Here is a 13,822-nt window from a genome sequence, read left to right on the forward strand (position 1 = left end):
TGGCGGAGACGGAGCCGCGGGCGGAGAAGGCGAAGACGAGGTAGAGGTCGCGGTCGACGCAGCAGCCGAGGAGCGGGCACACGTTGGGGTGCCTGGCGTGGCCCACGGTGCCGAGCTCCGCCAGGAAGTCCCGCTCCCGGCGCTCGCAGGCGGACGCGCCCATGAGCCGCTTCACCGCCACGGCGCGCCCGTCCGCCAGCTCGCCGCGGTACACCTCCGACGACCCGCCCCGGCCCACCAGGTTGGCCGCGCGGAAGCCGTCCGTGGCGCGCCGGACCTCCTCGTACGAGAAGCACTCCCACTCGGGCCTCCGCTCCGTCGGCGGCGGTGACTGCGGCGACTCGGCGTGCGCGTCCCCGGGGGGCGCGTGGACGCGCTTGGCGCGGTGGGGCGAGAGGGAGAGCAGCAGCCTCTTGAAGCTGCCGCTGCCCCGCAGGTACAGCGGCTTCATCGGCCGGCCGGCCTCTCCGGGGCAATGCGCCAACGCCGTTGCGCGGCTTCTTGACTGATCGGCGCGCCGGCGACGCGTGCGAGCTCTGGTCTCGGGTAGAGACTCAGACTAGGGAGGGAAGGAAGTGGAGGGAGACGAAGTGGTGTAGGAAGTGGCTGGGGGGCTATTGATGCGTCAGACAGAGTGCTACGTAACGCCGAGGGGGTCGCGCGCGTCGTGGGCATATGATCGCGACCGGGCGGGGCAGGGGGGCGTTTGGGTCCCGCTCCGGCCCGCGCCCGTGCCGTACGTGGACGCGACCCTCCATGCACCGCGCCGTTGCAGGCAGCCACAGCAGCAGCAGCAGTGACACCTGAGCGTGGCCGTGGGACGAGTCTACCCAGATCCAGGCGGGCGGGCGGGACGGAACGGGAGGGCAAGGCAAGGCGGGCAGTTGCTTAGGGAGAAGGGAAGGAAGCGTTGCGTTCGCAGCAGGGGAAGGGAAGGGACTCTGCTATCTCTTCTGCCGTACGGTACGTACCCCTGGCTCGTCTCACCGCCGCGTCGATGGCGAAAAACGGGCGTCGAGCCTTTGCCGAAAAGATGGAGTGGACAACGATGCGGGTGATGGTACGGAGAGCTCTTCCGCTGCATTTGTCAAGCTGCGTCCTTGGCGATCGCCCGTACGTGCCGCTGCGGTGTCGCGAGTCGCAGCGAAGAAAAAGGTTGGCCTGTCAGGGCGCTCACGCTCTTGCGCTGGCTGGGCTGCGTGTCCGCCTGGGCCTCGGTGGTGGCGGTCCGTGACGGCCCGTTTTGTTCGACGCTTCGGACCCAAGTTTGACTGGGCCAGCATCCCTGTTCGCTCAAAAAAGGAGCTTACCCCTCAAAAAAGAAGCCCTAAAAAAAACCTCAAAAAGAAAAAAAACTCAAAAAAAGGAACCTTGAAGTTTTTTTCTTTAGTATTTAATAATCTAACAGAATGTTTATCTCGAAAAATAAAAAAAAATCTAACAGAATGTGTTGTTTGTTAAATTTGAAATTTCGAGGGTGAATACTTTTTTCCCACAAGATGGGTTAGTTGTTTTTGCAAATCAAGCACACCACTAAGGTTCCTGATTAGTACATAGCAGCATGCCAGTCCTGTCCATTGTCAAAAGATCTCCATGTGTTGAAAATCTGAACGCTATATCATGACTCGGTATCAAATGAATTTTTATGTGACAGTTTCAGTGTTGCTTTGAGACCCAAAACCGCTAAACGTGATGCGGATTTCGCATTTGGATTTTGTTGCTACACCGCTGAGATTATCATTCGCTGTCAGCATTTTTTTCTGGCGTTCAAACTCAAGAGATTTATTCAACAAAAAGAACTTTCAGCAACATCGGCCAAAAGGCTAGTGAGCAGGAAAATGGGGTCTAGCATCAATCCAACTTTCCGTGACCATCAACGAGCAAGCATGCTTAGCACATTGACCTGTTTACATGTTCAATACAAAAAGTAATAAAAGACGAAGCTAACTCTCCAATTCCTACATGTATCGACGATGGAGTCAAATCTAGAAGATCTCGGGTAAGGGGTCCCGAGCTGGTAGCCTTAGCACGATGGTAACATGGACACATTATTTATCCAGGTTTGGGCTCTCTTGAAGAGATAATACCCTATGTCCCGCTTGATTGTATTAATTTGGAGGGAGTACAAATTACATGCTGATCTAACACAAGATTGTATGTGTATGAAAATTATCGTCTACAAGCCTCACCCCTCAGCTTATATAGATACGGTGGGTGAAGGAAATATGCCCTAGAGGCAATAATAAAGTTGTTATTATATTTCTTTATATCATGATAAAGTCTATTATTCATGCTAGAATTGTATTAACCGGAAACTTAATACATGTGTGAAGACATAGACAAAGCACCGTGTCCCTAGGATGCCTCTACTAGACTAGCTCGTTAATCAAAGATGGTTAAGTTTCCTAGCCATGGACATGTGATGGACAAGACCCATCCGTTAGCTTAGCATAATGATTGTTCAGTTTTATTGTACTGCTTTCTTCATGGCAAATATATATTCCTCCGACTATGAGATTATGCAACTCCCGGACACTGGAGGAATACCTTGTGTGCTATCAAATATCACAACGTAACTGGGTGATTATAAAGATGCTCTACAGGTATCTCCGAAGGTGTTTGTTGGTTTGGCATAGATCAAGATTAGGATTTTTCACTCCGAGTATCGGAGAGGTATCTCTGGGCCCTCTCGGTAATACACAACATATGAAGCCTTGCAAGCAATGTGACTAATGAGTTAGTTACGGGATGATGCACTACGGAACGAGTAAAGAGACTTGCCGATAACGAGATTGAACAAAGGTATAAAGATACCAACGATCGAATCTCGGGCAAGTAACATACCGATGACAAAGGGAATAGCTATGTTGACATTGCGGTTCGACCGATAAAGATCTTCGTAGAATATGTGGGAACCAATATGAGCATCCATGTTCTGCTATTGGTTATTGACCGTAGAGGTGTCTCGGTCATGTCTACATAGTTCTCAAACCCGTAGGGTCCACGCGCTTAACGTCCGATGACGATTGGTATTATATGAGTTATGTGTTTTTGTGACCGAAGGTTGTTCGGAGTCCCAGATGAGATCATGGACCTGACGAGGAGTCTCGAAATGGTCAAGAGGTGAAGATTGATATATTGGAAGGTTACATTCGGACACCGGAATGGTATCGGGAAGTTTCAGATATTTTTCGGAGTACTGGGAGGTTACCGGAACCCCCCGGGGAAGTAATGGGCCAACATGGGCCACGGGAGAGAGAGGGGACAACCCACAAGGGGTTGCCATGGCCCCCCCATGGGAGTCCGAATTGGATCAGGGGAGGAGGCGGCGCCCCCCTTTCCCTCTCCTACTCCCTCTCCCTTTCCCCCTTTGCCACCCCGGAAAAGAAGGGGGAATCCTACTAGGACTGGGAGTCCTAGTAGGACCCCCCCATGACGCGTCCCTCTAGGCCGGCCGCCTCCTCCCTCCTCCTTTATATACGGGGGCAGGGGGCACTCCAAGGCACACAAATTATTCTCTTAGCCGTGTGCGGTGCCCCCCTCCATAGTATACTCCTCCGATAGTATCATTGTAGTGCTTAGGCGAAGCCCTGCGCGGATCACATCACCAACACTGTCATCACGCCTCGTGCTGATGGAAATCATTGCTACCTCTTGAGCTTGCGTTGGTTTTCCCTTGAAGAGGAAAGGGTGATGCAGCAAAGTAGCGTAAGTATTTCCGTCAGTTTTGAGAACCAACGTATCAATCCAGTAGGAGACGACGCACAAGTCACCGAATACCTGCACAAACAATCAACAACTTTCACCCAACGCGATAAAGGGGTTGTCAATCTGAGGGAGTCCTGGACTAGGGGGTGTCCGGACAGCCGGACTATCATTATCCGCCGGACTCCAAGACTACGAAGATACAAGATTGAAGACTCCGGCTCGTGTCCGGATGGTACTTTCCTTGGCGTGGAAGGCAAGCTTGGCAATACGGATATGTAGATCTCCTACCATTGTAACCGACTCTGTGTAACCCTAGCCCTCTCCGGTGTCTATATAAACCGGAGGGCTTTAGTCCGTAGGACAACATACATTACAACAATCATACCATAGGCTAGCTTCTAGGGTTTAGCCTCCTTGATCTCGTGGTAGATCTACTCTTGTACTACCCATATCATCAATATTAATCAAGCAGGACGTAGGGTTTTACCTCCATCGAGAGGGCCCGAACCTGGGTAAAAACATAGTGTCCCTCGTCTCCTGTTACCATCCGCCTAGACGCACAGTTCGGGACCCCCTACCCGAGATCCGCCGGTTTTGACACCGACATTGGTGCTTTCATTGAGAGTTCCTCTGTGTCGTCACCGATAGGCTTGATGGCATCTTCAACCTGCAACGCTGCCCAGGGTGAGATTTTTCTCCCCGGACAGATCTTCGTATTCGGCGGCTTCGCCCTGCGGGCCAATTCACCTGGCCATCTGGAGCAGATCGAAAGCTACGCCCCTGGCCGTCAGGTCAGATTTGGAAGCTTAAACTTCACGGCCGATGTCCGCGGAGACTTGATCCTCGACGGACTCGAGCCACAGCCGAGCGCGCCGCACTGTGATGATGGGCATGATCTAGCTCTGCCGCCGAACAGTGCCTTGGTGGCCGCACACGGATCCGCTCCGGCCATTGGCCCGGAGCCGATCGCCCAGATCGAGGGCCGATGGATAGACGCCGCCCTGGGGGCTTCAACATCCACGGCGATGGAGCCGAACATTAATCTTGTCCCCTGCGAAACTCGTGATTCCGAGGCGCCGGACTCCTCGCCGGACTCCGAACCTCCCGCGCCCCTACCAATCGATCCGGATTGGGCGCCGGTTATGGAATTCACTGCCGCGGACATCTTCCAATGCTCGCCTTTCGGCGATATCTTGAATTCACTAAAGCATCTCTCGTTATCAGGAGAGTCCTGGCCGGATTATGGCCAGGATGGTTGGGATACGGACGACGAAGAAATTCAGAGCCCACCCACCACCCACTTTGTAGCCACTGTAGACGATCTAACCGACATGCTAGACTACGACTCCGAAGACATCGACGCTATGGACGACGATGCCGGAGACGAACATGAACCAGCACCCACAGGGCACTGGAAGGCCACCTCGTCATATGACGTATACATGGTGGATACCCCAAAAGATGGGGACGGCGAAGAAATAGCAGAGGCAGATCCCTTAAAGAAACAGCCCAAGCGCCGGCGTCAGCGGCGCCGCTCTAAATCTCGCCACAGCAAGAATGGAGATTCCGGCACAGGAGATAATAATACTCCAGAGAGTGCCGAAGACAATCCCCTCCAGCAAGACTCAGCGCAGGAGGATGCAGAAGCAAGCCCTCATGAGGGGGCGGCAGACGAAGAGGTTGAGGATCATAATTATATGCCTCCCTCCGAAGACGAAGCAAGCCTCAACGATGATGAATTCGTCGTACTCGAGGATCCCGTCGAACAAGAGCGCTTCAAGCGCAGGCTTATCGCCATAGCAAACAGCCTAAAGAAAAAGCAGCAGCAGCTTCAAGCTGATCAAGACCTGCTGGCCGATCGATGGACCGAGGTCCTCGCGGCCGAAGAGTATAAACTCGAACGTCCCTCCAAAAGTTACCCAAAACGCAAGTTGCTCCCCCGATTAGAGGAGGAAGCATACGTACCTCCATCACCAGCGCACGATATGGCTGACCGACCACCCCGTGGTCGTGACAGAGAGGCATCCAGGCCCACAGCCAAGACCATACCCCGGCATCGCTCCAAAAGTACGAAGCCAAGAGGGAACGCGCCGGACTTGTGAGACATATTGGAGGACAAAGCAAGGCAATCCAGATCCATCTATGGATCACGTGGGCGCCCTACGACCCATGATGAATACCGTCGTGCCGGATACAATAACCCCGGCCGGGCCGAACACAGCAGACATCGCTCTCTCGAGCTGCATCGCAATATCGCTCAATACAGGGGCGCCGCACACCCGTTATGCTTCACTGACGAAGTAATGGATCATCAGATCCCCGAAGGGTTTAAACCCGTAAACATCGAATCTTACGATGGCACAATAGACCCCGCGGTGTGGATCGAAGACTATCTTCTCCACATCCATATGGCCCGCGGCGACGATCTCCACGCCATAAAGTACCTCCCACTCAAGCTTAAAGGACCAGCTTGGCTTAACAGCTTGCCCGCAGAGTCAATTGGGTGTTGGGAAGACCTGGAGGCCGCATTCCTTGATAACTTCCAAGGCACATATGTGCGACTACCAGACGCCGATGACCTAAGCCACATCATTCAGCAGCCAGACGAATCGGCCAGACAATTCTCGACACGGTTCTTGACAAAGAAAAATCAAATCATCGATTGTCCGGACGCAGAGGCCCTTGCAGCCTTCAAACATAATATCCGGGACGAATGGCTAGCCCGGCACCTGGGGCAGGAAAAGCCGAAATCCATGGCAGCCCTCACATCGCTAATGACCCGCTTTTGTGCGGGAGAGGACAGCTGGCTAGCCCGCAGCAACAATCTCCGTAAAAATTCTGGCAGTCCGGATACTAAGGACAACAACGGCAGGTCACGTCGAAACAAAAACAAGCACCGAATTAACGGCGACGATAAGGAGGATACGGCGGTCAATGCCGGATTCCGAGGCTCTAAACCCGGTCAACGGAAGAAGCCATTTAAAAGAACCATCCCGGGTCCGTCCAATCTGGACCGAATACTCGACCGCTTATGCCAGATACATGGCACCTCTGAAAAGCCAGCTAACCACACCAATAGAGATTGCTGGGTGTTCAAGCAAGCCGGCAAGTTAATTGCCGAAAACAATGACAAGGGGCTAAATAGCGACGACGAGGAAGAGACCCGGCCGCCGAACAACAGAGGACAGAAGGGTTTTCCCCCACAAGTACGGACGGTGAATATGATATACGCGACCCACATACCCAAGAGGGAGAGGAAACGCGCACTAAGGGACGTCTATGCGATGGAGCCAGTCGCCCCAAAGTTCAACCCATGGTCCTCTTGTCCGATCACTTTCGATCGAAGAGACCATCCGACCAGCATACGCCATGGCAGATTCGCCGCATTGGTCTTAGACCCAATCGTCGATGGGTTCCACCTCACGAGAGTCCTGATGGACGGCGGCAGTAGCCTGAACCTGCTTTATCAGGATACAGTGCGCAAAATGGGCATAGACCCATCAAGGATTAAACCTACAAAGACAACCTTTAAAGGTGTCATACCAGGAGTGGAAGCCAACTGCACAGGCTCAGTCACACTGGAAGTGGTCTTCGGATCCCCGGATAATTTCCGGAGCGAAGAGTTAATCTTCGACATAGTCCCGTTTTGCAGCGGCTATCACGCTCTGCTCGGGCGAACCGTGTTTGCCAAATTCAACGCGGTGCCGCACTATCCATACCTAAAGCTCAAGATGCCAGGCCCTCGTGGAGTCATCACGGTCAATGGGAATACGGAACGCTCCCTCCGAACGGAGGAACATACAGCGGCTCTCGCGGCAGAAGTACAGAGCAGCCTTCTAAGGCAATTCTCGAGTCCGGCTGTTAAACGGCCGGATACAGCAAAGTGCGCCCGGAGCAATGCCAACCAAGACCACCTGGCGCGATCAGAGCACGCGTAGCAATGCGGCCCCAACCCTCGCCCGCGTATGATCGCAAGAATAACACTCCGCGTACATCATTACGCTTTGGAGATACCATGGGCACCGGGGAGGGGGCACGATCACAACGGACCCAGAGTGCGGTTCGACCACACCGGGGGCTCGCAAATGTGCCCCTCTTTTTTTATTATTTTTATTCTTTTTTGTACACAGGACTCTGTTAACCAGAAGCCCTGTCCGGCGGTGAACCTGCCGAACTCATGATGCAACAGTCAGGGACTAAAGAAGGCCGCGCCGAACACTCAGGTGGTCTCAATTACGAACATTAAATTCGATTATATACACCAAATCCGTAGCTCATCCCTGGAGGGGGACGTGTTTATTTAGTCCAAATCCCTTGCTTACCGCGCTATTTGTATCAGTCCGCTCTACTTGCAGACTTTTCTTTCATTAATAATGCAGCGCCTTTATGATCGCAATTGCATCACATTTTATATATATATGCTCATTATATGACATCTGGCACCCGTATATTTTGGTACGGCATAATACACCGGGGGCTTACGTTCCCCAGTCTATGGTGTGATAAAGTCCGAACACTTTCACAAGTGCGGCACCCCGAACTTATAGCATTATATGAATCGGCTCCGAACATGTCTTGGGTCAATAGTTGGGTTTGCACGGCTCCCACGTTTTGGTGCCTTACGTTCCGTTCTGCCGGCTAAGGTGGCACTGGGAGAACCACTGCGATTGCGCCCCGGTTGAGCCGGGTTAACGCCTCAGTGGAGAAAGCTAAACCTGACTGGCATGATAAGGCGAGAGACTGGTCGCTGTTCTAGAGGTTTTTTCGGGTCCTTAAAGACTCACGCCGCTTCGAGCGAAGTTCCGGATAATGTCCGATGAAGGCGTGGATAGCGCCCCGGATTCGGTCTTCCGAATACCAGGGGCTTCGCCGAAATTTAAAATTATAGAATTCTATGGCTAAGTGAGAGTGTTCAAGCATTATAAGTCTGGTTGCCTTGTTCGTCGTGTTGAGCGCCTCCCTAGATGGACCCAAAAATGGGAACAAGAGTGCTCAAGTTTATCCCGAACACCCCAGCACTTGTGGCTTGGGGGCTGAAGCCAACGACTTGCCATCTCTCAGATTTTACAAACGGCCGCACAGAAGGTAATATTTTAAATTAAACAAGCGTTGCTCATGGCGCATATGAACGAAGTTTTCAGCGCACAGGATAAATAAACAGCGAGTTCACTCAAAGATTACATTTCGGGAGCACTCATCTGCAATATTGCAGGCTCCCTTCAGGACAATTTTATAATACTTCTCCGGCGTGCGATACTCCTGGCCCGGTGGCGGTGGGTCCGTGAGAAGCTTCTCCGCATCCAATTTGCCCCATTGCACCTTTATGCGGGCAAGGGCCCGACGAGCGCCTTCGATACAGGCGGAGCGCTTGACTACATCCAGCCTGGGGCATGCATCCACCAGCCGCCGCACGAGGCCAAAGTAGCTACCAGGCATGGCCTGTCCAGGCCACAGCCGGACTATGAGGCCCTTCATGGCCTCCTCAGCTACCTTGTGGAGTTCGACTAGCTGCTTCAGCTGGTCGCTTGGGGGCACCGGATGGCCGGCCTCAGTATACTGAGACCAGAAGACCTTCTCCATCGAGCTCCCCTCCTCGCCACGATAGAATGCGGCGGCATCAGACACACTACGCGGCAGATCTGCAAACGCCCCTAGAGAGCTCCGAATGCGGGTAAGTGTCAGGTAGTTCACATTAACATGCCTGCTTTGCATGAAAAACGCCTTACCCGCCGCTATCTTCTTTATGTCCTCAACCTCCTGAAGGGCCTTACGGGCCTCGGCCTTGGCGGACTTGGCACTTTCGAGAGCCGAGGCAAGCTCGGACTCTCGAGTCTTGGAGTCACGCTCCAAACTCTCATGTTTTTCCATGAGAGCCTGGAGCTCTTGCCGAACTTCCGCCACCCGTGCCTCTTGCTTTTCTCGCTCAGCCCGTTCTGCGGTCGCACTGCGTTCGGCCGCGGACACAGCATCCTTCAGGGTTGCCACCTCGTTAGTGGCCCCTGCAATACACATATTATCCTTGTTAATTTTATTTGCAACCAAAATCCTTTTCTGTAAGGTACTTATTCAAAGAGGTGTTACTCACCTTCTTTTTCCTCGAGCTGCTTCTTTGCATGGCCGAGCTCTTGCTCGGACCGCTCGAGATCCTTTTTCAGCACGTCAACCTCCGCCGTTAGTGCGGCAGAGGTCAGCAGCGCAGCCTGCAAACCCATATTGACATATTTTAGGCAACCCTGCGTATATCTTGTTAAAGATCCTTAGTCTGGCTTTTCTTTCCGAACACCGAACTAAGCATCAGGGGCTACTGTCTATGCGGTATTACATTACATAATTTTAACTTCTTACCTCAAAGCCTATTAAAAGGCTGCTGCAGGCTTCGGTCAGCCCGCTCTTAGCGAGCTGAACCTTCTCAATCACCGCACTCATGATAGTGCGGTGTTCTTCCTCGATGGAAGCGCCTTTAAGCGCCTCCAGCAGGTTATCCGGCGCCTCCGGTTGGACGGAGGCCGCCGGCGTCACGGTCCTGCCCTTCTTTCAAAGGGGCCACTTGCCGGACTCTGGAACCACTGCGGGTTCCGATGTAGAGTCCGGCACGAAGTCCGGGAGGCTGCCTGACGGCGCCTCCGGAGCCTCCTCCTGATGGGTCCCTCTCTGGGATCCCCCCTCGACGTCCTCGTCGGCGCGTGGGGTGGAGGCAGTCGGGATGGAATTCACATCCCACGAGGCCAATGACCCGCTCAATGAGTCGGGGAAATCATCATTGGCCGGACTACGGGCAGAATGCGGCGTTAGAAGGATACTACGCGACATGAAAGAAATTACACATCAAGGATCCGGATGCTTACGATCTTGCCGGACGCCTGGCCCTTGGAGGCCACTCATCCTCACCAACGCTGATGTTGGCGAAACTGTCCGGGGGGATAGTTCTCCCCCTCTTGGACCCTTCGGCCTCCCCGATGGGGGAAGCCTTCCTTTTCTTCTCTCCCTCCTCCGGGAGAGAGTACTCCTCCTCCTCGTCTTCGGGGGAGGAGTCCTCGTCGTCATCTGACGCCTGATTGCGGGAACTCTTTCGAGTCCCCGCGGCCACCTTCTTGGCCTTCTTCTCCGGCACCACGTGCGGTGCCGGAACCAGCAGCCCTGTTAAGCGGGCGTCCGCTGGGTCTTCTGGCATGGGAGCCGGGCTGATGAGCAGCTTGGCCTTCTCCATCCATTCCTGTCAAAGGAAGAGGCAGAATGAAGCCTCACTAGAGTCAATCTAATTATCACAAGTGTCCCGTAATGGGGTTGAATCACTTGCCTCGTCAGTTGGATGCTGCGAGCTGAATCCGCGGTCTTCGGTCGCGGACGCGGGGGCTTCGGCGCCCTTGAACAGCACCCTCCAGGCGCCTTCGTATGTTGTATCGAAGAGCCCGCTTAGCGCGTGGTGCTGTTCCGGATTGAACTCCCACAAATTAAATGCCCGTTCTTGGCATGGGAGGATCCGCCGGATGAGCATGACTTGGACCACGTCGACGAGCCTGAGCCTATTGCTCACCATCTTCTTGATACATGCTCGGAGTCCCGTCACCTCCACCGGATTCCCCCACTGCAAGCCCTTCTCTTTCCAGGAGGTGAGCTGCGTGGGGATGCCAGATCTAAACTCGGGGGCCGCCGCCCATGTGGATTTGCGCGGCTCGGTGATGTAAAACCACCCCGATTGCCACCCCTTGACGGAGTCCACGAAGGTCCCTTCCAGCTGAGGGACGTTGGGCAATTTGCCCAACATGGCGCCTCCGCATTCCGCTTGCGTACCCTTCACAACCTTCGGCTTGACGTTGAAGGTCTTGAGCCACAGGCCGAAGTGGGGCCAGATGCAGAGGAAGGCCTCGCACATGACGATAAACGCCGAGATGTTGAGGATAAAGTTCGGCGCCAGATCATGGAAATCCAGGCCGTAGTAAAACATGAGCCCCCGGACAAATGGATGGAGCGGAAAGCCCAGTCCGTGGAGGAAGTGGGGGAGGAAGACGACCCTCTCATGAGGCCCGGGGGTAGGGATGAGCTGCCCCTCGTCGGACAGCCGATGCGCGATATCGCCGGAAAGGTATCCGGCGCTGCGCAGCTTGGTGATGTCCTCCTCCTTGACGGTGGAGGCTAACCATTTACCTCCCGCTCCGGACATATTCGGAGAAGGTCGAGGCGAGATGCGCGAGCTCGGGCGTTGGAGCTTGAGTTCGCGGGGATGGATAAGCAAAGGAGGAAGAAGGCGTAGGTGAGAAGGTGAATCCTTATCCCTTATATATAGGCGGACAAAACTATGCGTCCCCCACCAGCCTGGTAAAACTCGCTTATCTCCCAAGCGCCACCATCAATGGCGCGGCTGGGTTACCCACGCACGTATTGATGAGAATCCTGGAATAAGGGGAACACGATCTCTGCTTCGACAAGACGTGCCAAGGAAACCGCTTCGCTAAACATGCAGAGGTGGTATAGTAATTCAAACAAAGGCTTGGTGGCGGTGTGATGTCGCGCCGCATAATACGTCAGCAGATTGAACTAAGTGTGCATTTTATTCTCTCTACGGTGGAATGTGGAATTTATTTTGCAGAGCCGGACACTATCCTGGTGTTCATGATCTTCTCTGGATTATTCAAGGGAGGAACCCGCCTTGCAATGCCGAACATTATGCACGCCGGACTTATCATCATTGAAGACTGGTTCAGGGGCTACTGAGGGAGTCCTGGACTAGGGGGTGTCCGGACAGCCAGACTATCATTATCCGCCGGACTCCAAGACTACGAAGATACAAGATTGAAGACTCCGGCTCGTGTCCGGATGGTACTTTCCTTGGCGTGGAAGGCAAGCTTGGCAATACGGATATGTAGATCTCCTACCATTGTAACCGACTCTGTGTAACCCTAGCCCTCTCCGGTGTCTATATAAACCGGAGGGCTTTAGTCCGTAGGACAACATACATTACAACAATCATACCATAGGCTAGCTTCTAGGGTTTAGCCTCCTTGATCTCGTGGTAGATCTACTCTTGTACTACCCATATCATCAATATTAATCAAGCAGGACGTAGGGTTTTACCTCCATCGAGAGGGCCCGAACCTGGGTAAAAACATCGTGTCCCTCGTCTCCTGTTACCATCCGCCTAGACGCACAGTTCGGGACCCCCTACCCGAGATCCGCCGGTTTTGACACCGACACAATCCCTTCACGATCACTTGCAAAAGTGAGATCTGATAGAGATAGATAAACTGGTAAGTAAATATTTTTGGTATTTTTGGTTTATAGATTGGAAAGTGAAGATTGCAAAATAGTAGATAGAAAACTAGCAAGATGTAAACGAGATTCAATAATATGGAAAAGAGACCTGGGGGCCATAGGTTTCACTAGTGGCTTCTCTTGAGATAGCAAATATTATGGTGGGTGAACAAATTACTGCCAAGCAATTGATAGAAAAGCGCATAGTTATGATGATATCTAAGGCAATGGTCATAAACATAGGCATCACGTCCGTGTTAAGTATACCGACGCCTGCCTGCATCTACTACTATTACTCCACACATTGACCGCTATCCAGCATGTATCTAGAGTACTAAGTTCATAAAGAACGGAGTAACGCATTAAGAAAGATGACATGATGTAGAGGAATTAACTCAAGTAATATGATGAAAACCCCATCTTTTTATCCTCAATGGCAACAATACAATACGTGCCTTGCTGCCCCTACTGTCACTGGGAAAGGTGTGACGCCCGGATAATTAAGCTATAGTAACCCTCACCAAATGATGCCACGTCACCTCGATTACTGTTGTTAATCACGCGTAGTTCAAAACCGATTCGAAATTCAAATTTAAAATAAAGTCAAACCAGTAAAATTTTCAAATGTCAGAACTAAAAGGTACAAACGGTGACAAATAAAGCATAGGTAATTATGGTGAAGAAACCACCCTTTTATAAAATGTTTGAATGCTCTAAAATGATTTAAGAAGTAGCTAAAACAACTAAATAAATGCCTTTTGTATTTTATAAAATACTAAACTATTTTATTTGGGGGTTAGACCTTTTTGTGGCCGAGGTATAACTAGTAATAATAATTTAGGTGCAACTTTTATGTTTTATAAAA

At 52.4% G+C, this 13,822-nt stretch overlaps 1 protein-coding gene across 1 annotated transcript in view; it reads right to left on the reverse strand.

The window, feature by feature from the left end:
- The window catches only part of LOC123160035 (probable receptor-like serine/threonine-protein kinase At5g57670), a 2,370-nt gene extending 1,749 nt beyond the window's left edge, over positions 1 to 621 (reverse strand). Inside the window, exon 1 of the mRNA XM_044577855.1 lies at positions 1 to 621. This exon is cut by the window's left edge and continues 6 nt beyond it. Within this exon, the coding sequence (XP_044433790.1) occupies positions 1 to 451 (451 nt within the window). The 5' untranslated portion in view covers positions 452 to 621.
- Between the last annotated feature and the right edge of the window lie 13,201 nt (positions 622 to 13,822).

The sequence above is a fragment of the Triticum aestivum genome, chromosome 7B, assembly GCF_018294505.1.
Source record: "Triticum aestivum cultivar Chinese Spring chromosome 7B, IWGSC CS RefSeq v2.1, whole genome shotgun sequence".
Taxonomy (NCBI): domain Eukaryota; kingdom Viridiplantae; phylum Streptophyta; class Magnoliopsida; order Poales; family Poaceae; genus Triticum; species Triticum aestivum.